General features: G+C 34.4%; 3 protein-coding genes across 5 annotated transcripts; all 3 read left to right on the forward strand.

Annotated features, from left to right (window-relative positions):
• Positions 1-859: 859 nt before the first annotated feature.
• LOC116771419 (transcription initiation factor TFIID subunit 6-like) lies at positions 860-7,934 on the forward strand. 2 transcript variants are annotated; one of them, XM_032663298.2, is made up of 12 exons: positions 860-1,565; positions 1,649-1,937; positions 2,063-2,214; positions 2,481-2,660; positions 3,061-3,230; positions 3,361-3,514; positions 3,603-3,775; positions 4,211-4,371; positions 4,726-4,838; positions 6,217-6,288; positions 6,955-7,092; positions 7,253-7,934. In XM_032663298.2, exons 1-12 carry the CDS (start codon positions 1,329-1,331, stop codon positions 7,346-7,348), a joined length of 1,935 nt encoding a protein of 644 aa, XP_032519189.2. In that variant the 5' UTR covers positions 860-1,328; the 3' UTR covers positions 7,349-7,934. The 2 variants fall into 2 exon arrangements, with proteins under 2 accessions (XP_032519189.2, XP_032519265.1); XM_032663374.2 differs by lacking the exon at positions 6,955-7,092.
• A 926-nt stretch (positions 7,935-8,860) lies between these two features.
• LOC116771566 (protein Wnt-11b-2-like) lies at positions 8,861-25,200 on the forward strand. Of its 2 annotated transcripts, none has more exons than XM_032663556.2 (7): positions 8,861-9,218; positions 17,429-17,664; positions 23,700-23,910; positions 23,980-24,237; positions 24,348-24,513; positions 24,583-24,851; positions 24,943-25,200. In XM_032663556.2, the coding sequence occupies exons 1-7, from the start codon at positions 9,145-9,147 to the stop codon at positions 25,118-25,120; spliced, it is 1,392 nt and encodes a 463-aa protein (XP_032519447.2). In that variant the 5' UTR covers positions 8,861-9,144; the 3' UTR covers positions 25,121-25,200. The 2 variants fall into 2 exon arrangements, with proteins under 2 accessions (XP_032519447.2, XP_032519383.2); XM_032663492.2 differs by having other exon boundaries at positions 8,864-9,218; positions 23,980-24,249.
• Positions 16,003-17,302, forward strand: LOC133320086 (uncharacterized). The gene has a single exon (XM_061526930.1). The coding sequence runs from the start codon at positions 16,044-16,046 to the stop codon at positions 17,052-17,054; it is 1,011 nt and encodes a 336-aa protein (XP_061382914.1). The 5' UTR covers positions 16,003-16,043; the 3' UTR covers positions 17,055-17,302.
• Positions 25,201-26,192: the final 992 nt, after the last annotated feature.

The following is a 26,192-nucleotide window of genomic DNA, read 5'->3' on the forward strand; positions in this document are numbered from 1 at the left end:
ATTTGGGGTTAGCATCACCATATGTGAAAAAAATACCATTTAGTATATAATATAAATATTTAAAAATATATAATCAATACCAGGTTATTACATCCATTTAAAATTAATGTTATAAGAACATAAATAAAAATATTCTGACAATAAAACAATAACTAAAATTTTATAAAAACATTTTTTCAATATATAAAATAAACAGTAGCTTCTGCAAATATCATTAAAAATCACTGGTATTTACTGGAAATTTAATCCATTTTTGTTTAAAGACCTTAAATAATTAATATCCAAGTACAAAGTAATTTCCCTACCGTAGGAAATAATTTTCTCATATGACAATTTTATGTTTTCTCTAACATGGCATTTTGTCTATGCCAAATTTTTATAAATATTGACCGTTACAATAATTAATACTACGTAAGTATTGCAAAAACATATATTGACGTTAAAAATTAGTCTTACATTTTAAACTTTTTTATGTTTTCATGAATTGCATACAATTTACAATTTATATTGTTTTTGGAGGTTATAAATATATAAGTATAAAATATAGTTCTATAACGATTTTTTTTCATACTTTGGTTATTACCTGACATAAAACTATAACTTGAAGAAAAAACTTTGGCTTGTTAAATAAATTAATCGTAAGATGAAAATTATTTAATGAACAAAAAATAAAATGGTACCTAAATATGAAATACTTAGTCAAAATCAAATTTTTCTTAATATTTTATTCAGTTATGTATTTTATTTGCGTTCCAATTAGGCACTAATTATTTTTTCTATTTAGATATATACATTTATTGAATCTGTGGTTATGGGTTTAGAAATGTCATATCATCAAATCATAAATGATAAACGTCAAGATAATTTAATTTGTCAAAAAGCGTCGACCACGGAACGAGTTGAGATTTTAATATTTTGGAAGCTTTACATATCTGTAGAACTTGTTTGATAACATCTTAAGATTGTTTTTTTTTATATTGTCAGCAGCATTTTCTGATACGGCACATATAAATACGTTAATGTTAGCCACAGAGCAAATACTTTTACACAAATAATTTAATATGTATTATACTTTAAAAGAATTATTTTAATAAACATTAAGCTAAAATTTTTTGTGACAATCTGCAGTTCAAGACTTTGACGCTAATTTGGCGCGCTGCTAATAAGATATTACTACCATTGATTTGAGTTCAATGGAGGTGTAACAGAATGTCAACAGAAAACTGAAATTATAAAGATATTAGGAAAACATATTTGAATTGTTTCGTCACTTGGGTGTTACGTGCATACATTAGATTTTATCTGTCTTGTAACTAAAGAAAATTATAATGGGTGATTCTGACTTAACTTATGGATCATCCCTGAATGTAGATTCTATAAAGGTGATATCTGAAAGTGTCGGCATAGCAAGTCTTGGGGATGATGCTGCTAAGGAACTAGCAGATGATGTTTCCTTTAGATTAAAAGTAATTGTTCAAGATGCTATGAAATTCATGCATCATTCAAAAAGACAAAAACTTTCTATTACAGATATAGACAATGCTTTAAAAATAAAAAACACTGAAGTATGTATAACCTTAGTTTGGGAAATGTATTTTAAATCAATACTATATATTTTTGTGTTTTTTAATGATTTCAATAATTTCAGGCCCAGTATGGTTTTGTGCAGCCTGACTCATTGCCATTCAGGTTTGCATCTGGTGGTGGTAGAGAGCTACATTTTATAGAGGAGAAAGAAATTGATTTATCAGAAATACTGTCAGCTCCACCCCCAAAAATTCCTCTTGATGTGTCCTTGAGAGCACACTGGCTTAGTGTTGATGGGGTTCAGCCAACTGTTCCCGAGAATCCGCCACCATTATCCAAAGAGGCACAAAAATTGGAGTCAGTTGATCCTGTTTCTAAATTAAGCAAGCCTGCCAATAAAGATTCAGCAGGTATGTATGGCATAATACAAAATAGTTATATGTTGGTTATTATAATACAGAAAATGAAGATAAACATGAACTGGGTTTGGAGGTTTCTAACTTAATATTTATGTACCTTCTTTTATTTTTTTCAGGAAAACCAGTTAGTGGTAAAGCAGCTAGACTTAAAGCCTCAGAGTCTGTCCATGTTAAACAACTTGCAACACACGAGCTTAGTGTGGAACAACAGCTATATTATAAGGAAATCACAGAAGCAGGTGTGGGCAGTGATGAGGGACGGAGAGCTGTAAGTTTAAATGATTAGTCAAAATAGTACTTCAATTCTCGGAATATTATTTTAAGGAGTATTACCACACAGAGGAATTCCTTATTCATAGAATAACACTTAATTTTTTTGTTATTTGAAATCTTAGGCAAGGAGTGTAATAATACTTCCAAATTACATTTTTATTAAAATATAATTAATTGTTACTCTTGAAAAATTTACTATTAAAATAAGTTTACTTTTATTTTGATGAATTTCTTATATGTCTAATTTTTATGATATTGTAGGAAGCCCTGCAATCACTGGCATGTGATCCTGGCCTACATGAGATGTTGCCAAGGATGTGTACATTTATATCAGAGGGTGTAAAAGTCAATGTTGTCCAGAATAACTTGGCTCTCCTTATTTATTTGATGAGAATGGTGAAAGCAATGTTGGACAATCAATCACTTTATTTAGAAAAATATGTAAGTTTAACTTGTGCTATTATTTACATATGGAACTACATGTTTTTGGACGTGATTTGTGTGGGTTACCAAGTTCCGCTTTTAGAAAAAAATCATAAAGTATGTTAAAACAATAAATATTGTAATCACCTGATAGCAACATCTGTACTCTCTATCATGGGATGTCGAACACAACATTGGGCCTAAATCTCATTTTGCTTTCTAAGCTACATTACTGTAGAGGTTTTAGACGTTCAGAGGTTTTTGAGGTTTACCATTTAGAGGTTTTGCTTGAAAGAGATACAAACATCTAAATTTTCACTAATTATTACATTTGTAAGAATAAAACAGGAATACTTAATACTTTTAGCTTATCTTGACAAATAAAATTTATAACTGAAATTTTTATATTTATTTTCAGCTTCATGAATTGATTCCATCAGTCTCAACGTGTATAGTGTCCCGACAGCTTTGTACGCGGCCAGAAGTTGACAACCACTGGGCGCTCCGAGACTTCGCCGCTCGACTAATGGCCCAGCTGTGCAAAACATTTAATACTTCTACTAATAATCTACAAACAAGAGTTACAAGGTATACCTTCATAGAAAACTCATTTAAACAGTTTCATATATATAGTCAGTAGATGGCTCTGTTTAAAATAACTGTAATTTTATCATTTTTGGATGACAATAGCTTTACTGTCGAAATGATTTTATTGTAGGTTGTTTGCAAAAGCCCTGCAATGTCCATCACAAACAAACAACGAAAGTGGACCGTCAATGGTTGCTTCTATGAAGGAATCTGAGAAGACTCCTTTAGCCTCGCTCTATGGAGCAGTCCAAGGTTTAGCTGAGTTGGGTCCTGAGGTGGTGAAGGTATTTGTTGTTTTATACTGTTGTATATTTATTTATATTCTTTTTATTGTGTGTGTGTGTATTAACGGTTCTTATTGGTTTTACATAGGTATTTATCCTGCCTCGTGTACGATGGTTAGGCGAGCGTGTGGAGGGTGCGCTAGGTGGGGCTGCGGGCGCAGACCGTGTAGCTGCGAGCAACCTTAAACACCAGTTACTCAAGGTGTTGGCTCCAGTAGTGCGACAGCTTCGTCAACCGCCCGACCTTCCTGATGACTACAAGTTAGACCCTTTCTTTTTAACTTATATCTATTAATATATTTCATGTTTTATTTGAAAAACAAAACTACATGTAGATGCTGGCTAAAAGCTTATTTATCATATTATGTGGTAAGTAGCTCAGTATCCACCTGGAATAAATTTTAATATTGGTATCATTATTCATATAAAGTGATGTGTTGCAGTCTCTGAACTAATTTTAAAATTTAAACCTATAACAATGAACTTTTCATAACACATCTCACTTAGACGTGTAAAATTTTATATTATCTCTATTAAGTTTCTTACAACTTCGCCCGTGGTTGTAACAAGTTTTTATTCATTTGATGTAATTAATATATGCTCGTACTGTTGGTGGGATTAAGCTTAAGCTATTTTTGTTTGGCACTTAAATGCATTTATACTAATATCGTTATATTATTGTCGTTACTACCACAGACGCGAGTACGGCTACCTCGGTCCGAGTCTACAGCAAGCTGTGAGTAAGCTGCGGTCGTCTCCGACAGGCGGCGGCGGAGGCGGCGCGGTGGCCGTGTTGCCGTGTACCCCGCCTCTGCTACCTCACCCGCCATCACCCGCACCACACGCCAAGTCCATCGGTGAGAATTACTACTATTCGAATTTCAAATGTTCGTTTTGATACTATAATCAATCTAGTCTTTATGATGATTTTACCTATAAGATATTTATATATTTTTAAATTATAACCACCTGTAGATCATCAAAAGCTATAAGTTACTTGGTACATTTAAAAGTGTAATGATAATCAACACACGGAATTTAAATTTTGAATTTGAATATTTTCTTGTGGTAAAAAGGATTCTTGTTAATAATATTCGTCCGTTAGTGTTACGTTCCCACGTATATGATATTTTCGTATAGTTCCATACTCTGTCATATTTATTATATGACTTGCAACTTGCTTATCTAACTCAATAATATAAACTGTTTAGAGTCAATATCGACCCGTAACGTTGTGATTACATCAGGCGCCCCCTCCCCCGCGCCCTCAACACCTCCGCCGCAGAAATTCGTCATAGTAGCCTCGCAACAGAAGACGCAACAGGTATTCACAATCTTTTTGTTATTTTAAACAGATATTCCTGAATGATATAAAATTTGTGTTCCGATTTTCATGCAGCATTTTATTCAGCGATTCAGGTTTCTAAATAAACGATGTTAATTATAAATTTTTGAATGAAGAAAGTAAACTACAAGTTTGGTGTTAGGTAATAATATTTTAACTGATAATAGGGGATGAGTTTGTGTAGCCTCCCACGCTTGAAGAAAAAAAATACATTCACTCATTTCCTCTCGGCTAAAAATGTATAAAGTTATAGGTAACCCAATATCTCAACAAACAAAAAAGTCTGTAAAACATAGTGCATTGTATGTCAGTTGATGTCTCCATCATGGAGAAAAAAAATCTTCACTTTCAGTGATATCCTCTCAAATCAAAATTTAACCGATGATAGCTTATATGTAACTATTGATAAATATACATACGTCAGCTGGCTGTATCGCGGTGGAAAAATCGTCAGCTGATACTTTGGAGGTCGATACATAGAAGTTAGCCAGAAACATTTACTGACTATTTAAAGGCATCAGCTAGGCTGGTTTCCCTCGACTTACTGCTAGCTGATTTTTTTTATTTATCACAGAAGTATATTTAAAAGCAGCTCACAAATTTTCTTGTGGGAGGAAATGACGTCTCTTTAATCATTCAATATGAGTGTTGAGGTGAAACAAATATCGGTATCAATATTTTTTAAACTTATAAGTATATAATCAAATAATTTTAGATATATACCAATATTTAAATATTCAGTTTGCTTAGTATAAATTAACAAGTAACTTGATATTTATTATAAGAAAAATATAAAAAATTACAATACGAATGGCAAATGTTATTTAATTACAACAAAGTAGTCAAATCAGCGTATCCGCCTCCGTTCTACAATAGGGCAAACAAAAGATATTTCCAGGTTATTAAACGATATAGATATCAATTTTATGTCAGCCCGGAACACGGCAGTAGGGATCAAGGTCTCTACGGCCACTCCAGCCGACCACCGCGCCCTGTCCGCGATTTTGACGGAAAAATAAAATCGAATACCACACCCTACGCCTACGCTATATTATAGCCAGCTGACTTTTTTATTTGTTGAGATATTGGGTTAGCTATAACTTGATAAATTTTTAGCCGAGAGGAAATGAGTGAATGTATTTTTTTTTCTTCAAGCGTGGGAGGTTACAACCGCTCGTCCCCCCACCGAGCCTTAGCTGACGTTCACGAGGCTTTATGGTTCGATTTTCTGATGCATTTTACTAATTATCACTTGTAAGGAACTTGGTCATACAAATCTGTTGCTGGCTCTCGGACTATAATTGACAGATGAAGGCATTAATAAATATAGATTAATATAATTGTAATCCTTTTTCAGAACCAACCAGCCAGTGGGTCCGGTCACATAGTAGTTCATAGCTCGCAGCCTACCATCGTCCGCAGTCAAAATGTACAGGTTTAATTTTAATTTTAGAACAGTAACATTAAAAAACTTAGCTCTGACAGATTTTATATATAAATATTCGGGCATAATATCGACGTAAGTATATGAATAAAATACTGGCTGTAAGCGATTACGAGTTTGTGATTACATTAGAAGTTACAGCAGATGACGTCACATTAATTTTTCAAAAAAAAACGGAACCAAATTCTTTTAAGCTTTTGTTTTGCCTCATGTTTTAGACCGCATGCCATGCATGCCAGACATGTCTTGAGTGAAATTAAAGTATCGCCTTTATTCAAAAGTTATATATTTATGCCTGCAAGCATGTATTATTTGTATGTATGTACGTTTTACAAAGTATATGTATACTATATTTACTGTCTGTAAGGACATATCTACATCACAAAAAAATTGTAATGATCTCCTATGTTATATATAGGTACATTAAAAATCGAATTAAATTAATAATTTTGAAAATATATCCACATAATGAATGGACTATTTAAAATCAGCTGAAAGTGTTCGAAAGTTTATTTGGTGTCTTCTAAGCGGAAGATGCCGGAAATGTTTAGTTATTATTTTTTATATTGTAATGTTCGTGTAGTTATTGTCGTACCGTAGTAATATGGAAGCATGGTAGCGTAGTAACATGGTTGTGGGTGTGGTTCGTAGTCGGTGGTGGTGACGAGCGGGCCGGCGGGAGCACAGCCGCCGCAGAAGCTGGTGGTGGTGGGGGTGAACCCCCTGCACACAGCACACTCGCAACACTCACCGCTGCAGGCCACCACCACGGTGTCGGGCGTCAGTCAGGTGAGACTTGAGAGAGCGACCGTACGCCCAGTGTAGCTAGTACGTGTGGTGTTGGGATGTGAATTTTTTGATGATTGTATAATTTAATCTTAATGATAATGTTATAATGAAAAATTATATGTCATCTCAGTTATTGACGGGACGGTGTGTTGTTCCACAGGCGCCCGTGTCAGTGGTCGCCAAGCCGGTGTTCGCTCGCGGCGGCTCGGCCCCGCAGCCTCCGCCGGAGCTGGACGACCTGTCGCACCTCGCTTGACGTCCGCGCACCGTTAGCTTCATCATAAAAGACGGCCGCAAGCTGACTTGACCCCGGCTTATGCTGCTGTACCCCGCGGGGACCTCCCGTCCTCCGCTGGGCGTGCTGCGCTTCTCGGGCCCCCGGGCCCCCACACCCACAGCCTCCACGAGCAGGCCTGCGAGCAGTCCCCCGCGCTCGTCCGGTTCGGATGATGCTTCACAGTAAAGTGTCACGCCTCCCGTGCACCGTTTCATTGACTTTGTATTTCTGGACCGCATTTGACGTTTATATTCGTTTTTGTCGTTTAGTGTAAATATGAAATGTCGAAGTCTTTGTTGTATTTTGTTAAATGTGAATCGCTCGCTGGTCTATGACCAGTTGGGTTGTTTGTGTGACATGGATCGTTTGATGGGAATCGGTTGAGTATATTTTATGTAGATTATCATAGTTATGTGTCTAAATGTTGTATTTAATTAAGTTTTATATTGTATTTTTTAAGAATTTAGATAATTTTGTATGATTTATAACGCCGCGCACGTGACTGGCTTTCCGATTTGTCTAAGATTGAATATAATATATAATAAAAGAGACATAACGTATTTCACTGACAACGTTTCATTTTTATATCCTTTATAAATAGCAAAACTAAAATATTCTTATTTATCATAATAACGTATATAAATTTCAGAATAAACAGTTTTTATAAAAAAAAAGACTAATAATTGTTTTCCAACTGCTAAATGAACATGAAGTTCATAATAAAGACTTTTTACTCGGAGTAAGTCCAATCACCAATGCAACGTCCCCTGATTTTGAGTCTTTAATTAATTAAAAGAATTTCAGGTTACAACATCGTACCGTTAAATAACAACGTGGAATATAGCGAGCAAATATATACTATTCATATGAAGTAGCTTTTTATAATCTGAAGTGAAACAGGAAATATAACCAATAGTAATAAAGACTTCGATAGCATTAACATACGTACATATTTGCTTAACAAAACTTCAATACGTATGCGAAACTTATTGGTAGCTCATTTATTTCTCGCGCTTTTGTGATTAAATTAAAAGTATCCGATTACGCAGCACAGTCGGCATGTGAACGGGTAAATAAGCGTCGAATCCATGCATAATAGGGCACAATGCTTCACAATGAACGAATGCCCACTCGACTGAATTGATAAGTGGGTTGTGCTGTGGGGAGCGAACCGCCCGCCCGCCCGCTCCGGGCGCTCCACACAACCAATTAGAACCTACATCTCACTAGCTTCCTAGAGGCAAATTGATATTTATTCTAAGAAATTTATTTAAAATTTCCGGTGTTGTAGCTTTTATTAAATCCTAATAGCAATTCTTTTATGATAAACTCAAAAAACAATTCCTAGTTTTATATAAATACTTAGATATACATGAATAGGTAAATATCAAATGAGACTGAAATCAAAATCCATAATTGAAAGTTAAATGAACGTGTAAGAGTGGTGTAATAGAGCGAGGATGTCTGCGGCTTACTCTTTGAGTGGTCGGTGCCGGGCAGCGAGGCGGGCGGGCGTCTGGCTGACCACTGGCCGGTCATCGTGACGGCGGCGCTCGCACGCGTGCTCGGTGCTCCACGACCGCGATCTCTCTTTGGAGAGGGAATGTGAACTCGTCACTCGGAGTTTACGTCGCGTCACAACTCCGCCACTAACCATCGCAGCACCGTGTTTGTCAATCGCTGCACGATTTTCCCGCCAAATATTACGCGGTTATTTTTTTTCGTTCTTAAATTAAATTCGAATCAGAAAAATAAAAGTTTATCCTGTCTCTGTGATGCGTTTTTCTGTCGTGATTCTTATTTTTATATTTGTGTTTTTACCAAAATCAACAAAAGGGATTCGATGGCTGTAAGTATCATTTGGTTTTTTTTTTTTAATGAATCGGTTTTAGATCCAATTAAAAGCAATAAATGTAAAATTATAATAAACTTAAAGTATAATATGTTTTTATGCATTGCGATTAGACGTATAGTATTTAAGAAGTACGGAGGCACATTCTCAATATTTGCCAATATTTTTAAATGGTGTTACTTTATAATATATCATTTATTACGAATATAATATTAATTTTTACATTTAAGTAGAGTATTCCAACAAATATGTCTACAAAGGTAAACCTTGTTAAGGTTTTAGATGTTTTAATCTAGATAAGATTATCATTTTAGTGTACTAAAAGTTGATAAAAATCAAAAATGTAATGTGTTGTGTTGTCAGTTATGACAAATGAAAAATAAATAGTATAAAAACAATTTAGTTTAACACTGAATATTTAATTTTTCGTTCATAAAAAAATACACTTTAATTTTATATGTGACTTACTTTGTACATATACCATTTTTGTACTGACATAATTAAAGTAGGTAATTGATATATTTCTAAATAAGAATGACATTGCGGTAACAAAAGCCATATTAAGCTTAATCACTTATTCTATAAAAGAGGAAAATATATTTTGTAAGTTTTAATTTTTTTAAGCAGGAAGTACAAATCTCCATAAATAACAATGATATGAAACGACTTTGTTTTGTTATAAAAAAAATAATTATGAAACATATTTTATATATATATTTAAAAACAAATATTTAAATTTTTGTCTTTACATAGCAAGTAGAGGTTGAAAAGAATTATATTATACAAGGATGTCACATAAATGTATAATTATATATATATACATATGTCACCGAAGCGCCACAAACAAAAACTAGCCTTTTAATATATAGGTTTACATTTACACAGAGATGAGAAGAGAGGCGTTAATACCATTGTTATTTGGTGAATTCAAAGCTAAATGTTCTCTCCACGCATAGCTAGGTAACCCGACGCCCCTGTCCATCGTGCTCTAATTGAACGTTGCACTAATGAGCGGCGTTGTTCCGCTGCAACCCGCAATTATTCGCCCCTGAGATTACACCCGGAAATATCCCCGGTAATACGAGCTTTGTCCCCGATTTCCAGCAATCGCATCCAATTATTTCAATATTGTGAACGATTGTTAGCTTAATTTAAAGTTAATTTCTTTATTATAGTAATATTACTAAGTAGTCGTAATAAATCGTTATATACACTTATGTATGTAACGATTAATTAGATTCAATGAATAAGATGTATTAGATAATAAGGGTTTTAATATTAACTTGCTAGGTTGAAAAAAACTTGTAATGATAGAGGAATGGTAATAAAATGAAAAGCTTGACTATTGCCACAAATGCATTCCGTCACGTAGAGCCGACTTGGCCAAATGCGTAAATAAGAAACATAACCGTTCAGTAACATTTTCTTAATTCTGTTAACATAATAAAACAAAACAACATTTGTACCATAACTTTAGTAGAAAATTAAAAATATTATTATGATCTCTCATAAAGTTGACTGTCTTGTGCTTTACATTGACATGTAATAAAAAAAGATTAAGCGGGTGTCAAATATAAAACTTAGTAGTGTGATGGAATCAATTGTAACACTATTTATACTGATAATTTTAAAATGACAACGCCACTACCATCATTCGTTCATGTGAAACATTCATTCTTTTATATTGTACAGATGAAGAGGGATCAAAAAATTATAATAAATGATTTTAGAAATATAATCATATTTATTTCATAGAACGAATATGTAACGAATTGATAATTGTTCAATCATTTTTAATGAAGCGATGACGAGAGTTACAATTTTAATATAAATATATTGTACATTAGTTCAAATTTGTTATTCTTCTAAAAAACAAAGCATATAAAATGATATGATTCTTATTTTGAAAGTATATTTTTATGAGGGATTTTAATCATAATTTTTGGTTATTATTTTAACATGCCTGGTTAGTCTCAAGAGACTGAAGTAGAGTGTTCACTTTGTTAAATTAAAAGCTTGTTTGTTGCGAGACAACTAATATGTTTCTACTTTATAGTGGACGTAGCGTACTTTAACTTAAAAGATTAAAAATTCTACCGTGCACAGCAGCGCTCCTCGTCCACTCAATATACTGTATAGGCACATTCATGTAATTGAATGGCGTAGCTATGAAACTAAGATTTTCTAGAAGAGCAATTTTATACTTCAAAATGACGCTGTACAGTTTTTATGAATAGTCGTTTTCGTTGTCTGACCTATTACCCTAGATACATATTTATTGTTGCAAAGTCTCAACCCCAATATTAATAATAGAACGAGGAAGAATGGCAATCTTAGTTTCTGCTGATACGGCAAGGGCCGTGTGTGGTAGACCGAAAAAAATAATTTCCCTCGCTCGAGTTCCCACTGATTTTTCTAACCGGTCGTCTTCTGCATCTGGCGTTCCTATTATTATTAGGGGACATTTCTAAATGCTTTCTTACCTATTTTTATACGATTGCCGTGTTAGTTTTTATGACCACGATTTTTATTGAATTCCCTTGTAGTCGTTTCTCAGCGGTCCGCGAGCGCCTGCTGGTGAAGGTGAAATACGAGCTACTTCAACAAATTTATTTTATAGCACTGAATCCGACGTTTAGTCTTAAGCTTTTGTTTTAACGAAATAAGACTATTATTTATTTTATATACTCTCCATATAGAGATTTAATAAAACATTCGTATGTACTTTTTCTTTCATTCAATTAAAGGCAAGTGCATTTAGTGGATTATGTTAATATGTAGCGCATAAGTTACGCTTACATTTTGCGGTGAAGTCGAAGGGCTTCGTAAGGGTTAATTTCGTGGAGTGCCGAGCGCGCGGCGACTTACAATTAGGTAGCTACATACGAGTATGTATCAAAATCAGCAAGTTTATGTGAACATAAATCGATCGGAGTACGATCACTTTCTATAAAAAGGTTTCATTGTTTCATTCTGCATACCAAAACGTGGTCCGAACCGGCAACAGTTTCATTCTCGTTTAACACACTCGTTATTTTTATTTCTCTATGGTTGTATGTAACGGGGAGTAAAGGCAACAAATCGTCCAACGCCCGCTTCATTTGATCTGACACAAATTTATCCACGCCGCGGTGCTCTTTATTTTCGCCGCCGACGATGTTCACTTTGTCCTGACAAATTCATAAATTACCGACATCCTTGATGCAAAGCGTATTTGTTTGGCTTTTATCTTACTCACCGATTTCTAGTTCGGTCGTAACGACAGTCCACTTTGAAGTTACGTACGTTTTGTAATTAATTGACTGGGATGTTGTTTGCATTGTTGAACATTTGTCGTTTCGGTTAACTGTGTTGAAGATGTCATTAAGTGGCATTTCTAAGATCATTAGAAATATATAAGAAATATCATTTTCACTAGAAAATATTGTAAAGGTGTCAAAGATATAACGTAATATGATAAGAATTCTCTTTAATTTGTCTTTTCAAGTATTTTTCACTTAACTTATAAGTATTTTATAAGAATTTTTGGATAAATTTACATAACCAATGAGGATATATGTATCAAGAATAACGCAAAAATCCTGTATGTTACCGCTGTTATTCTAATAACTTTTTCTAATTCTAATTCTAATATTTTTTTTAAGATTTTTTTTTTTTGCTTTGCTGATTGCGTCCCAAGAAAATGTAAACGAAACATAAGTATTAAAATAATATAATTCCTTAAATATCCTATCTTTCTGTGGTTATTAATTTTAAATGAGAGTTATTTGAAAAGGTAAAACTTGGTCAAAAGCGCTGACAACAACAATAAAACGCGAAATTTCAAGATAAGGCACGGAACCCTGACCCTCGAAACCTTTTGAAACAACCGCAAAATCCTGTAAAACGTACAGAGGCTAATCTAAAAGGTTAAAATATTACCTTATAAATATTGTTTAATTTATTTGCGAAAGGTTCGACCAATTTTAATATTCATAGAACAATAGCAATTACGAAAACGTAGAGATACCCACATCCTACACCCACACATATTAACTTAGTCAAACTCACTAGCTAAGTCTGTATTATATGTATATTATTTTCGATATACCTTATCTTGTAACATATAAAAATGAGGAACTTTAGAATGAAAACAAAAACACAGATTAAAGGAAAAACTAGGAAAGGTTGAAGTGATTTAAAATAACGTAGAAGCTTATTTGTTATAATAAAATACAACAGTTGTACATCGCAGAGCAACGACTTAGACAAATCGCTCTTGTATTGAACAATTTATTGAGTAATACTAACATTTATTTCAATTATTCCAGGTTCCTTCTTAATGGGCATTTCCCACATTTAAATTGTTTAAGGGATTATCATACACGTGCTCTGAATATTGTGATGTGATATAACCGAATACAACCAAATAACTAATTTGAATTGAAGGTATTAAAGGGCGGTCTGTTTATTTATACCGTCTATTAAAATTAATCCATTTCCAAAAGATATTTATTCTATATCCGCAAAACGTGAATTCCATGCATAATTAATGTTACAATTGGCATCAAAATTATGCTGAGGTTGCCTGGCAACGTGTGGCATAAATCTATCATCTTAATTGAAATTGTCGTTGATCTTGATTAATAGCAGTCATTACTATATAATGTAAGTGAGTGTGTCGAATGGCTCATAATTAAAGTATCATTGTTCCCGTGTTCAATGAAGTTTGGAGTTTCGTAGCGACACGCCAGGAACCAGACAGTCTCTTGCGTTTGATTGTAACAAATTGAGATTTCTTTGGATAATATCCCTAATTGCTTTCTCAATTTACAACGAAAGTACACTACTCAAGAATAGGGGTTCGGAAATGAATCATCATTATTATGTGGATTGTATAATTTTTCAGATTGTCCAAAAAGTTTAATGAAATAAAAATTGGACAATTTTTATTTGACAGAAAATACTGAATGGATTGAAAAATAATGCAATAATTATCTATCGAATATGATTCTATAAATTATTATATATTATTCAATTACCTACAAATTTAAAATTCAAAATATTTTAGTTTTGGCTATACCTAGATATAGATATACGACTAGGTATGAAATTTATTTTGATTGCATACAGTTAATTATGATAGTAAGCTAAAATGATATCATTACTTTTGTTCGAATACAATCTGTATTATAAGGATATTGTAAGTCAACTTCTGTGGTGGATTTTAAATTGAATTCCCTCATAGCTCCAGTCTTCCTACAGTCACGGTACACGCACGCCCGCGCTGTCGTGACAATCATACAGTATTTAATCATCATTAAAGTCAAATCAGCGACAAAACAGACGCGTCAGCTGTATTTTGGCAAAGGATTTTTTCTATCGACGGTATTTTAGCGGCTTTTTGTACATTTGTCACATCTGTGGAGTCAAAGATTTAAATGTCCATTACGCCCGCCTTTTTATACAATATAATATAATAATAATATACGTTGCGCAATACAAAGTAACAAGCCGCATTTATGATTGTGTACTCCTAAATTTTAGGTGAATAGCGTGAACTAAAAAAAAAGTGTAACCCATTTTAAATTTATCTATATCTGAATTCAAAGCACCTTTAGCAAAAGCTCAGTGTTCTTTTATGTTCGACAACCAGTTATGACAAAGCGGACCCTTTTTGCTGGTCTGCGTTGCTTTTTGTCTACTAGATCGAGATAGACGCGTAAAATTTGATACGGGAATTATTTTATTAGATTGTGCCTGCACGTGCGCGGCGTGACGAATGCGATAATGTTCCGCACTGGATCCAACAGCGAACAATCGCATTCCACATGAATTAACCATAATGGATACTACGGATGCTATGGTAATTTTGGACCCGCACTGATTCGGATTGATATCTAGAGTTAATCGCTGTTACATTGTTATGAGACTTCTGCATTCTTTTTGACTTTGGACGTCGATGTTAGATGTGTGATGTAACACGATTCCCGCTCAACCTCCCATCACCCGTCACGTCGCGTGCCTTCCCCCTACGATACCCCCGGCATTCGATACGGATATCGGCTTCCTAAGCGAATAGGGTAATTATTAAAATTAAAACTACTACTAATATCTTTAATCACGGTAAAAGGGAAATGTTGTTAGCAACTTAGCAATTAACCGTTCACATTGTAGACAACACATTCACTTATATTGTTTCTAATAATAATTTATAAACACACAACCGCTTTAAAATATCTTTAATGCTAACACATCTTATTGAACTATTTATGTAAAAAGATGAGTATTTAAATTTGTTTTATATTATTGTAACGTTAACATTTTGAAATTGTTGCACATATTTAGGGCATACAACCAAACTTGGTATGCAAATATAAAAGCTAATATAAAAGTATACATTGCAAACAAAAATCTGCAACATTAAGCTAGGCGCGCCCTACAGCCCTCGTGAAATAGGATCCGATGTCATCGGAAGCGACGTCCTTGGCAGACACGACAATGAATTCAATTTTCGTACGACTGTAACCCAGTTATTGTAGGCAGGAGCGTTCACAAAAAGTTGCAAGTACGGCACGGCATCCATCAGTAAACGAAGGGCGAACTAGTACCATTTACCCGCTCGCTACTAGCGCACGTTACCTTACGGAACTCTACGAGGCAGCTACGCACGCATTGTCTTACTGGTCATAATTGAAACCGTACCTCTACAATGATTGTACGTATAACCTTTTGTTTTAAACCAGCACAGATTTAAATAATGCGCATTAAAATTAATTATAACATTTTGTTACAGATAATAAATATGTAAAATAATATAAACATATATATGTTAATATAACAATGAGTTTGTTTGTTGATTTGCGACAAATCAAGTCCTCTGTGTCAAATTTGTCCGAGATGGTAGATAAAATATCAACGACAGTCGGCAAAGAAAAGTTTCAAAAGGAGCGAAAAAAAAGTGTAGATTCTGCTCTTTACGGCGGCTCAATATATAAACCGACAACTCTGGGTTTCGGCGTGCGGTTTTCTCAAAGTCAGGAGGATATATTACACGATATGCCCTCATCTAGATTGCGTAGCCACATGTCGCTACCAAATTTAGGCAAAGATGATGATAAGATACCATCAGCGAGACCGAAAATTGTTGAAATTGACGACGAGGATACTCCGCAAGGAAATAAAAATTCTGTCCGAATATCAACGGAAAATATAAATGATTGGATCGTTGCTTCCCTAAACAAGCGACCACACTTTGATGACAGCGGTCACACTCATCCGATGGATTTCATTGATAATATAAAATACTATATTTCCGAATTGAATATATCAGCTGAAAAACAATTATCATTTATAATATCCTGTTTGGAGGGATTGCCGCTAATGTGGGCACGATGCTTTAGGAGTGAATTTAAAGACGCAGCTTCTTTTTATGACGCTTTCGAGGAAGAATTCTGGGGAATGGAACGTCAGAAAGCTATTCTTTATGATATGAAATTAGGGAAGTTCGATGAAAACAAATCGAGGATGAGTATGTCCGAATATTTCTTGTACAAGGTTTCAAATTACAAACGTCTAAATCCTCCACCTTCCGACTTAGAAATCGTTTACTCTTTGGCTGCACATTTTCCTTCTGTGGTTGAACTAGAATTACGTCTGACACCAAAACCTACATTGCGGGAGGCATATAGCTTACTACGACGTAGGGAAGGCGAGGCAAATGACTTTCTGCCTAATTACTTGTATGAAATGTGCGACGCTTTCCAAAGAGGCCTTCGACCAGAGTCAACGCATCGCTACAAAGAACAGCAAGGCTCACAAAGTGAAGAAGACAAGAAATCTATGAAATCTTAGCAAATAAATCTGCTGACTATAAAACTTTAAGAAGAAGTTTACGCACATTAATTAATATGTTCCTAATTTATTTCCACATATATTTTTCTTGTTTGATTTTTATAATAATGTTAATTAGTTGTATACTTCATGCACATATAAATAATAAAAAAATCCATTCAAACAAAAAAAAATGTTTTTGTTACTATGCCATAATGTACGTACATTCTACTAACAAGAATAAAAAGTATAATATTGACATTACTCGTTCAGACCATCGTGATATGTTGGTAAATCTATTGATTTCTTTATAAAATAAAAGACTTTAAGATGAACAAAGCTTATGATTAATTCCTGTAACGTTATAAAGATCGATAATCATAAATAATGTACAGAGCGCTGCACGAAAGCGTTGGCAACTGGTCGGAGAGCGACTGTAGCGAGGCGCGTCGTAGCGGCTGGTTGTACGGGGTGCAGGCGCGTGTGTGCCGCCGGCAGCCGGCCGCCATGCCGCATGTCGCCGCTGCTGCACGACTCGCTCGAGCGGCGTGTCTCGCAGCACACGCTGGCGAGAGATGGAACTGCTCCTCCATTGAACTGGCTCCCAAGTACACCCCTGATTTACTTACAGGTGAGTTTAAGAATGTTTTGTTGATATCTGTTAAAATTTTGTACAATCATTGAATTAAGAATTAATTTATGTACAAAGATAATAAATACTTATATATAATTGCACTCCACGGAATGGAGACATTAACATAATGATATCCTCACTATCATGAGTACTTATTTTAAAATTAAAATAATATATTTTTTGCTGGATCAAACTCTTACAAAATTTAAAACGTCATGACATGACACTTCGCTTCCGAATTCATTTATTCTTTAACCATCTAAATCCGAAAATATAATTATATTTCAAAGAAGTTTTAAAATGTGTCAAAAGTTAGAACTGCGAACTGTCATTAAATAAATTATTTAATAATATTTAAGCACATTTCAAAACTTTTTATTTTCGGTTGATATGAACATTCAATTTGGTTTTAGCTGCTAGGTATTTTTAGTCTATGTTGTTAAAAATATGATTACAAAAACACTAAAAGGTTCTTAATAGCTTAAGATAGGCATTTGATCATATTAAGAATGGAATGTTGTTACGTAGAAACGAATAAGAAAAGCAGAAACTATATAAAGACAGGGCCATCCTCAAAGGTACGTTTTTCTTAGCTTTTTGCTCAAAGAAACAGCTAATAAGATAATGTTCCATTAAATTTAATCAAATTACCGAGAAGTTAGAAAGTCCGCTGTCCGCCCCTAGTCTCTATCAATTCCATTTCATTTAAGTTTCTTTATAAGAACGTCCAACGGAGTCCGTTCCGTCTAGGTGGACTAAAGAATTTCCGACAATAATGAGAGATAAGGGAAGGCAAGTTTGCCGAGTCTTTTAAATCAGAGCCGATCCATTGTGCGGGTGCGGCTAGCGTAACGACGCGGACGGCTCCCTTTTCTTTTTACCCGTTGGCTCGTTCCGCGCTCGGCACTCTTTATATGCAACGTCAACATTTATTTATCGCTTTTCGGGCAATTAATTTTTAAATGTATCCTTTGTTTTACATATTAATTAGTTGTTTAGAGTGGGCCATTCTATATTTACAACCGTGGTAATCTTGAATGTCTTTTACGTAATTTAAAGCGAATGTACCTATAGATAGCGAGTATTGTATGATTTCACACTAATATTACTATAATGAAAAACTGCATTGTTTCGATACCCTTATTTAGTTTTATAACTTAAATGTCTTAAAGTTTTTTTAAAGATGTCATTTTCTATTTTAACAATGTTCAGTAATGATTATCTATTATATAAACTATAGACTTATATTAACACAAAGTTAAATGGGTACGGCAACAAATACAACGTGTTTATACATGGTAGTCGTAACAGAGAGTGTGAAGACGATTATATTACGTGATCATTACCTAGTATTATCCTGGCACGAAGACGGAACTTCGGTTCAGACGTTGTTTGTAAAATAATAATAATATGTCGCGAGCATCGTGACATCACCGACTGCGTACACTCGCCAATAAAGTAACTTCAGCAAGAAGCACGCGAAAAATATTTAATATTTATGAAAGCCTTATCTGTATAGCACTAAGGGCAAAAATGCAATGCGTAGTACAATAAGTACCTTGACGAATAATAGCTATAAATAATTGCGTTAGTATCGTTTCCGTGTCTCTATTGATCTTTTTTTAAAAATGACGGTTTTTAACATTGCGTGGCAACAGTAACTCACATAACACGGGGGAATTGACTCTGAAAAGTTTGATTGCAACGGGACTGGGATTTCCATTTAGTCGATATTAAAAATTAATATTGGTGACTATCGTTACGAAAAAAAGAAAATTGCAATAAAAATGTAACTGACAGAGTTCTGATGTATATACTGTGACAATAAAAATGTTTTCAAAAGCCCGTAACAAAAAGAAACATTCTAATTTCTAAAACTAAAGAATAGCTAAAGAAAGACAACGAACAACGGATGATATATTTTCTAGTTTCAGCATATCTTAGAACTTAGCGCTGGCAGCGTTTGTCACACCGGATGTTGTCTACGTGTGACATGAACGTACGAAATACTGACCATTGTTTTATAATACCCAAGAAAACATACTGGGTCTTTACATTTTTTACTGTCTCTGTATATAATAAAATTTCTCAGGTACATTTATTTTATAAATATTTATACAAACTTACTTGTAACATTTTAATTAAAACTTCTACCGTACAGATAATGTTTGCTATGAGGGCTTTAAAATTGTAAACTTTGATTTTTCAAGTAAAAATTTCATTTGTAGTTAGGATACTTTTCCGAACTTCCATTTAACGATCGAGCTTCCGAGTTTCTTAAAAGGCTGAACTGATTTGAATCTCACCGGATAGAACCAAACACGATTTTATGACTTATTAGCTTTAAAAAATATTATTTATTGGCAGAGTAATATATATCATAATATAATTTACTAATAATGAAAATTTATGTCTATTCTAAGAGGGATTAGTATAGAAGTAGGTATTGTTACAGAGCCAGATATCCCCAAATAATAACGAAATGTATCATTTTCTATATTTCATTAAACGTCAGGATTTGTTGTAAGTTATCTTGGAGTGTTATTAAAAGGTTGGATGGACATGCTTACAATGGCTAACGGGCGAGGGTCGGGATCTGTGAAACGTACAAAAGATTTAATTATACGCATGAATCAAACGTCCTGGGCCAGGCTCTGGGGGTTTCAGCGATAATGGTGATGTGCACTGACTTGGTAACTAGCGATGCGTGCCGATAAGCGCATCCGCCGCCTTTGTCTTCGACTGACGGCTATCAGCCTGCGGGTACTATCAACATTTTTATAATTACACTTATTAATATAAACGAGCTTCTATATTTACATCCAATTTACATAAGTTCCCAACTTTTACATTTTGTTGTAAACCTTAGGTACTCTAGTGATTTTATTCTGGTCAACGTTTTATTTCAATGATATTGTGACATCCTTTGTGGCATTTCGTATGTGGGTCATCAGTGTTTCTACGTTTTAATTCTTATATCAATACCAGTTTTCTCTGCATTTACACACCAATTAACCTTTGTCGCATCTAAATAAATATTATAACAATACAATTATAAAGCTCTTTATGAGTTGAAACTGTACCATTTCCATTCTGCTCCGTAATAGTTAATCTTATTTACCATTAGTACTTAAGTAAGTTTCATTCATTCAGAAATTCACGAGTCGCCTTTTGTTTTAGTTTTAAGTAAATAAATTTGGTTTGTTTTTTTTTTTAACTAGTTTTCAGTGTTTTTGTAGTAGTGACCGTTTAACCTCTTAGCAATATGTCACCTACATGCTCGAGTTTATAGAGAAATATCTCAGATTTCGTTAACTTTATTATATAAAGTATCTACAAACGTGTCTTATAATGTCAGCTGTTGGAGAATTCTAGTGTGTTTAATACACGCTATCCACTACTTTAGTTAAAAATAGAAAAAGACCTAGCAAATTTTATTATTCTCGACACTCATATGATAATATGAAATTAATTACGAATTTATTATTATCTTAAATATAATCCTTAGTTTTTGTTTCATGCGCGTTTCGTTGAGTTATGATTTCTGTAAATCTTTCTCATATTTCTTTATTATTTTTCTTAATAACATATCGTGTATAAATTATTGAAGATAAAGGAGGCCCTATCTTTCCACCGCGGGCAAATCTATCATAGTCGTCTTGATTATATCCAACTCTAAGAAGGAAAGCCGCAATATGTTTTCTCTTATTCATTCCCTCATGTAGAGTAATTTTGTGTTTTTAAACCTTTTATGCTATCTTTTATAGAATATATGTAACTTTTCAAAAAAGAGATATAAGTTCTACTGTCTATTAAAAGTCTCTACTCCAATCACCTCCACTACTATTAACTAGATATTTATTTACCTTAATCTTTATAATGATTGTAGTGATATATAATTTTCCAACGAAGATTTTTCCTCATTGCCCGCCCATAACTTTATTAAACACCACATTACACAGTAATATCGTTAAAAAAGTCAAAACTTTCTCGTTTCATTTGCATGCTCTTTTCTTTCAGACTTTATGTGAACGTAATATCGAAAAACAATATGAACCAAAAGTTATACACAATAAGAAGTCTGTTGTTGATTTCGTAATTCGCCATTAAACTGTCGCCATATTTTAGGACATGCATTTATTATATTGTACATACGTGTCAATCAATTTTGCTTCCAATTAGTACTTAAAATGGCGACACGTACGATTGACTTATGGCGTTAAAAGCGCAAGATTTAATGTTATTCACATAGATCAGTTCTAAAAATATAGATTATTGACAAACTTATCTCAACTTTGACTGGTACCTCAGCTTAATCCCCTGTAGGAACTATTTATTATCAGTGAGTATTACTTACCAAATGGTCTCCTCTTGTATTCTTAACGTCTAAACGAGCACTATTTTAATTTCGTAAGGAATAAAAATAACTTCACATCCGACCCATTAACCTTACAATAAGTAAAAGTTAATCGAGCTTGGAAAGAGCGTACATAGTGGATTCTTATTCAAACAACAAATATCATATATCTGTTATTTTTTTTTTATTTCAAAGATCAATACAAAACTTCAAGCCGCTCATGATCTTAAGTTTTTTTTTTTAATGAATATATCTTTTTTAGTCACGCAAAGATTTCTATGCATAAGTAAGTAATGTTACAGATTTGACATAAAACATATGACACTGATTTTAAGTGTGTTTTCGTAATAAAACCTTAGTGATTTTTAGATAATATAGCATTCGCCTTACTACAACTTAGATATTTTATGTTAAATGTTCATAGTAGAATACCTATCTTGTACGTATTTTTTTTATACAGAAGTGCATAACATTCAAAAAAATATTTGATTTCGGAGTCTCATGACCCAGTTTATATTAAGTAATGAATGTTGAATCTTACGTATCATCGATTAGTAAATTCGAAGAAGTCAATAATATGACCCGTTTGTGAATCAGCCACTAACGGATATTTTTATCAGATATTCTACTGATGTTCATATTAAAATTATGAATTCCTCTATGTTACAGACATGAAGGCTCGTGTATGTATTTGTTTATGAGACAAAAATTACCGAACCATTTAGATTACGTTTTATTATTACATAGCTGCTAAACTAACAAATTTTATTTTGCCAAATAAATTTATGAAATGCAGAATCTGAATCTTAAACTTCAAAGGGGAAAGCCGATTAGATCCAGTATTACAAATGTCATCGGAAAGTGACTGTATAAATCTGAAGTATTATTTATTTTATTATGTTCATACTAAGTATATATAATTTCATTCTGAAAAAGGTAAAAAATAACGCTAGAATTACGTGAACATTTCTACTTCAGACTGTTGACTTGTTCTATAAGTCGTCGCTTGAGGGAATTACACAGACATCTGTCTGGGAAAGAAATGTATTACTTCGGTTTACCAACCAGATTTTTCTCTCAATAAAATGTGCTAGCTCTTTTTATTCAGTGATATTAAGGACAAAGTAATATGACTTACTAATATTGAAGGCCGAAGTTGGTAAAATACTTTAGGGAAACATTCATAAGCACTTCGCATATTTATTTATTTATAAAATTTATATGTAATATTATTTTATAAAAATTTTTGAGAACACGTAAGTATAAAAGTCCCTCATAAAGAACAAATGTTAGGAAGTGCGGAAAAATATTTACACAATATCGTTTAATTATATTATTTGTATAAATTTTTAAGTGTTACTCTAGATACTGGTAGAATATAACTTGAATATTATAAAAATACGCCCTTATTGAATTGGACAAACAGTTCGTGTATTCTCCACATAGTATTCAAAGTTATAATTCCTTCGTCAAATAATAACGTTAACATTGGCCAAATAATCCACCGTTCCAATTTCCGGTGTGAAGGTAACTATAACTTATTAAAAAAGTATTATTCCTTATTAACAATCTGTATTCGGGAACCACATGTTTTGTTTATAACTTTTGAAGCTGTATTTTTTTTTAATCTTGTTTTTTTTTTATTTGTAAATATTAAATAGATACTTTATTTTAGGAACTAGGGAGCAAGCTTACGTGTACGCGATGTCTGCTGCGGCTCTGTCATGGTCGGTAGCGAGGGCGTGTGCTGCGGGCGCTCTGGCCGCCTGCTCGTGTGCGGCGCCGCCCCGAGCACCACCGCGACCTCCCAGACAAGCCGCTCCCACGGAACCCCATGCTAGATTCAAGTGGGGAGGATGCGGAGATAATTTTCAGTGGGCCGAAAGGTAAATAGGATAAGAAAAAAATTACGAGATATATAAAAGATACAAATTGTTATTGAAAAAATATTACAGATTCGCGAAACAATTTTTGGACGCTCACGAAATTGATGTCAGAGACGGAAGAGTAGAAGAGGAGACAGCGGAGCTGGAACCGACCACGGAACGAACGACTACGACTAGCACAGAACCGACAACAGCTCCTCCGGTGGTGATCCTCGTGGATGACCAGCCGGCGGCGGGTAACACCAGTGTGGCTCCCAGGAGAAAGGGACGGCGAGGAAGGAAACGACTGCCTCGCTCGCCGAGACGAGGACGGCCCACCAGAAAAAGGTTCAGATCTAGGTACAAACGTTAGCATGTGGAGCGTTATCTTCTGGATATACGAGCTATTTATTTCCAAACAAACAATTAAACTTCGTTTTTAATATCTACTCACTTAGATACGACTACGAGGAGGATAAGGAAATACAATACCGAAACATCGAATATCGCATGGCGGCGGACGACCCGCGGTTCGACCCGCAAGTGGACCTGAACACTCGACTCCAGTACTTACGACCTCTCATCGCCTCGGCAAATCTCATCAACAACCGCTTCGGCAGAAAGGTGATACAAGCATCCTTTCCTATTATTTCTCTTCCTTGATCATCCAATCAACAGTGACGCTTTCTGCAGGTGGTGTCACAAGGGATGCGTACAAAGTGCACGTGTCACGGTGTGTCTGGTTCGTGTTCAGTCCGCACCTGTTGGCGCTCCTTGTCGTCTTTGTCTCGCGCCGCGGCCGCCTTGTCGCAGCAGTCCGCCCGCGCTTCCGTGCTTCCCGCACATTCGTCTCCCCGCCGCGCTCACCGGCCTCGGCGCGCGGCTCGTCTCAGATACGTCACCCCCAGCCCGGACTACTGCGAGCCAGACCCGGCCGCCGGCTCGCTTGGGACGCATGGAAGGTATGTGTCACTACCTTTCTCACATCACAGCCTCCCGTCAGAACCGAAATGGAGAAAATACAATACAGCTATGTTACAATAATATAACCAGACGGTGTAACGCTACCCTGGGGGCGAGCGCGGGCGGGTGTGGTCGCCTGTGCTGCGGTCGCGGTAGACGCGCGCTGCGCTCGTCGCGACTGGAGCGCTGCCGTTGCCGCTACCACTGGTGCTGCCGTGTGGACTGTCAGCTGTGCCGCGTCACCACCGAAGACCACTACTGCAACTGAAACTTTATAAACCAACCCAATCTAGATATTTCTTTCGTAGCTTCTGAGATTATAATAAAAATGTAATTCACTGAAGAGTTTATGATTGTTATGATTTTATCACAAGAAAATCTAACTAAATTCATTTATTGCATTACGCCAAAGTAATATTTATTAATTAACTTACAGGCGATTGTTTTAGTTTTAAGTCCTTTCAAACTTATTAATATAAACTTTCCTATTATTTCATTCATATGACATATTTTTAAGTTAAACCAAACTCCGATACAAATGACTAAAGCGTCACAGCATTTACCTTGTACATCCAGATAGTACACGATTAGAGGCTAGTCATATTATTATTTTGATGTAAGTAAATTATTTATATTATTAGAGTAGTATGGTTATTGATAAGTGTTTAACGTCACATTACCTAAATATTTCGTGCTTTTCATATTAAATATATATTTTGTGAACGTTTATCATAAAGTTAAACAGTACCATAACCACGTGTTTGCATCGTCTAACTTAACGTGGGCAGTTTGAAATTTTTCGTTCAGAAATCTCTCCACGTGAGAGTTTCAACGTACTTTTAAGAATTAAGCACCTTAAACTGTATGTATTTAGTTTAAAGACGCTAACTCGTGTATAGACACAGTTCAATACGCCGAACATTTATTTTCTTATGACAATAGCCATTTTCAACTTCGTGAACTTTAGTGATAAAAGCCTATTAATAGCGAAATATTGAACGGACGACCTTTTGACATTTCGATGCCATTTTCTTAACCTTAACCAGTCATTAATAATAAAGTCCTAATTTTGATGTACTAATATTTTACTATCAACAAATAAAAGTAGAAGCAGTGATGATTCCTCAACTCTATTTCATTACGAACTACAATTATTCTTGTGTTCTGTTACTTAAGTTAAAATATTTTATTATGACAATAAATCTGTGTAGTAATTATAAATATAACGAACATTGCTTTGCATTTAAATGTTAATTTATATGTAATATAAGGTTAAAAATATTCCAATAAAGTTACTAAATGTATTAGCAATGTAGTCTTAATGTAATTATTGGTTGTTC

The sequence above is a fragment of the Danaus plexippus genome (assembly GCF_018135715.1).
Source record: "Danaus plexippus chromosome 3 unlocalized genomic scaffold, MEX_DaPlex mxdp_30, whole genome shotgun sequence".
In the NCBI taxonomy this organism is placed as follows: domain Eukaryota; kingdom Metazoa; phylum Arthropoda; class Insecta; order Lepidoptera; family Nymphalidae; genus Danaus; species Danaus plexippus.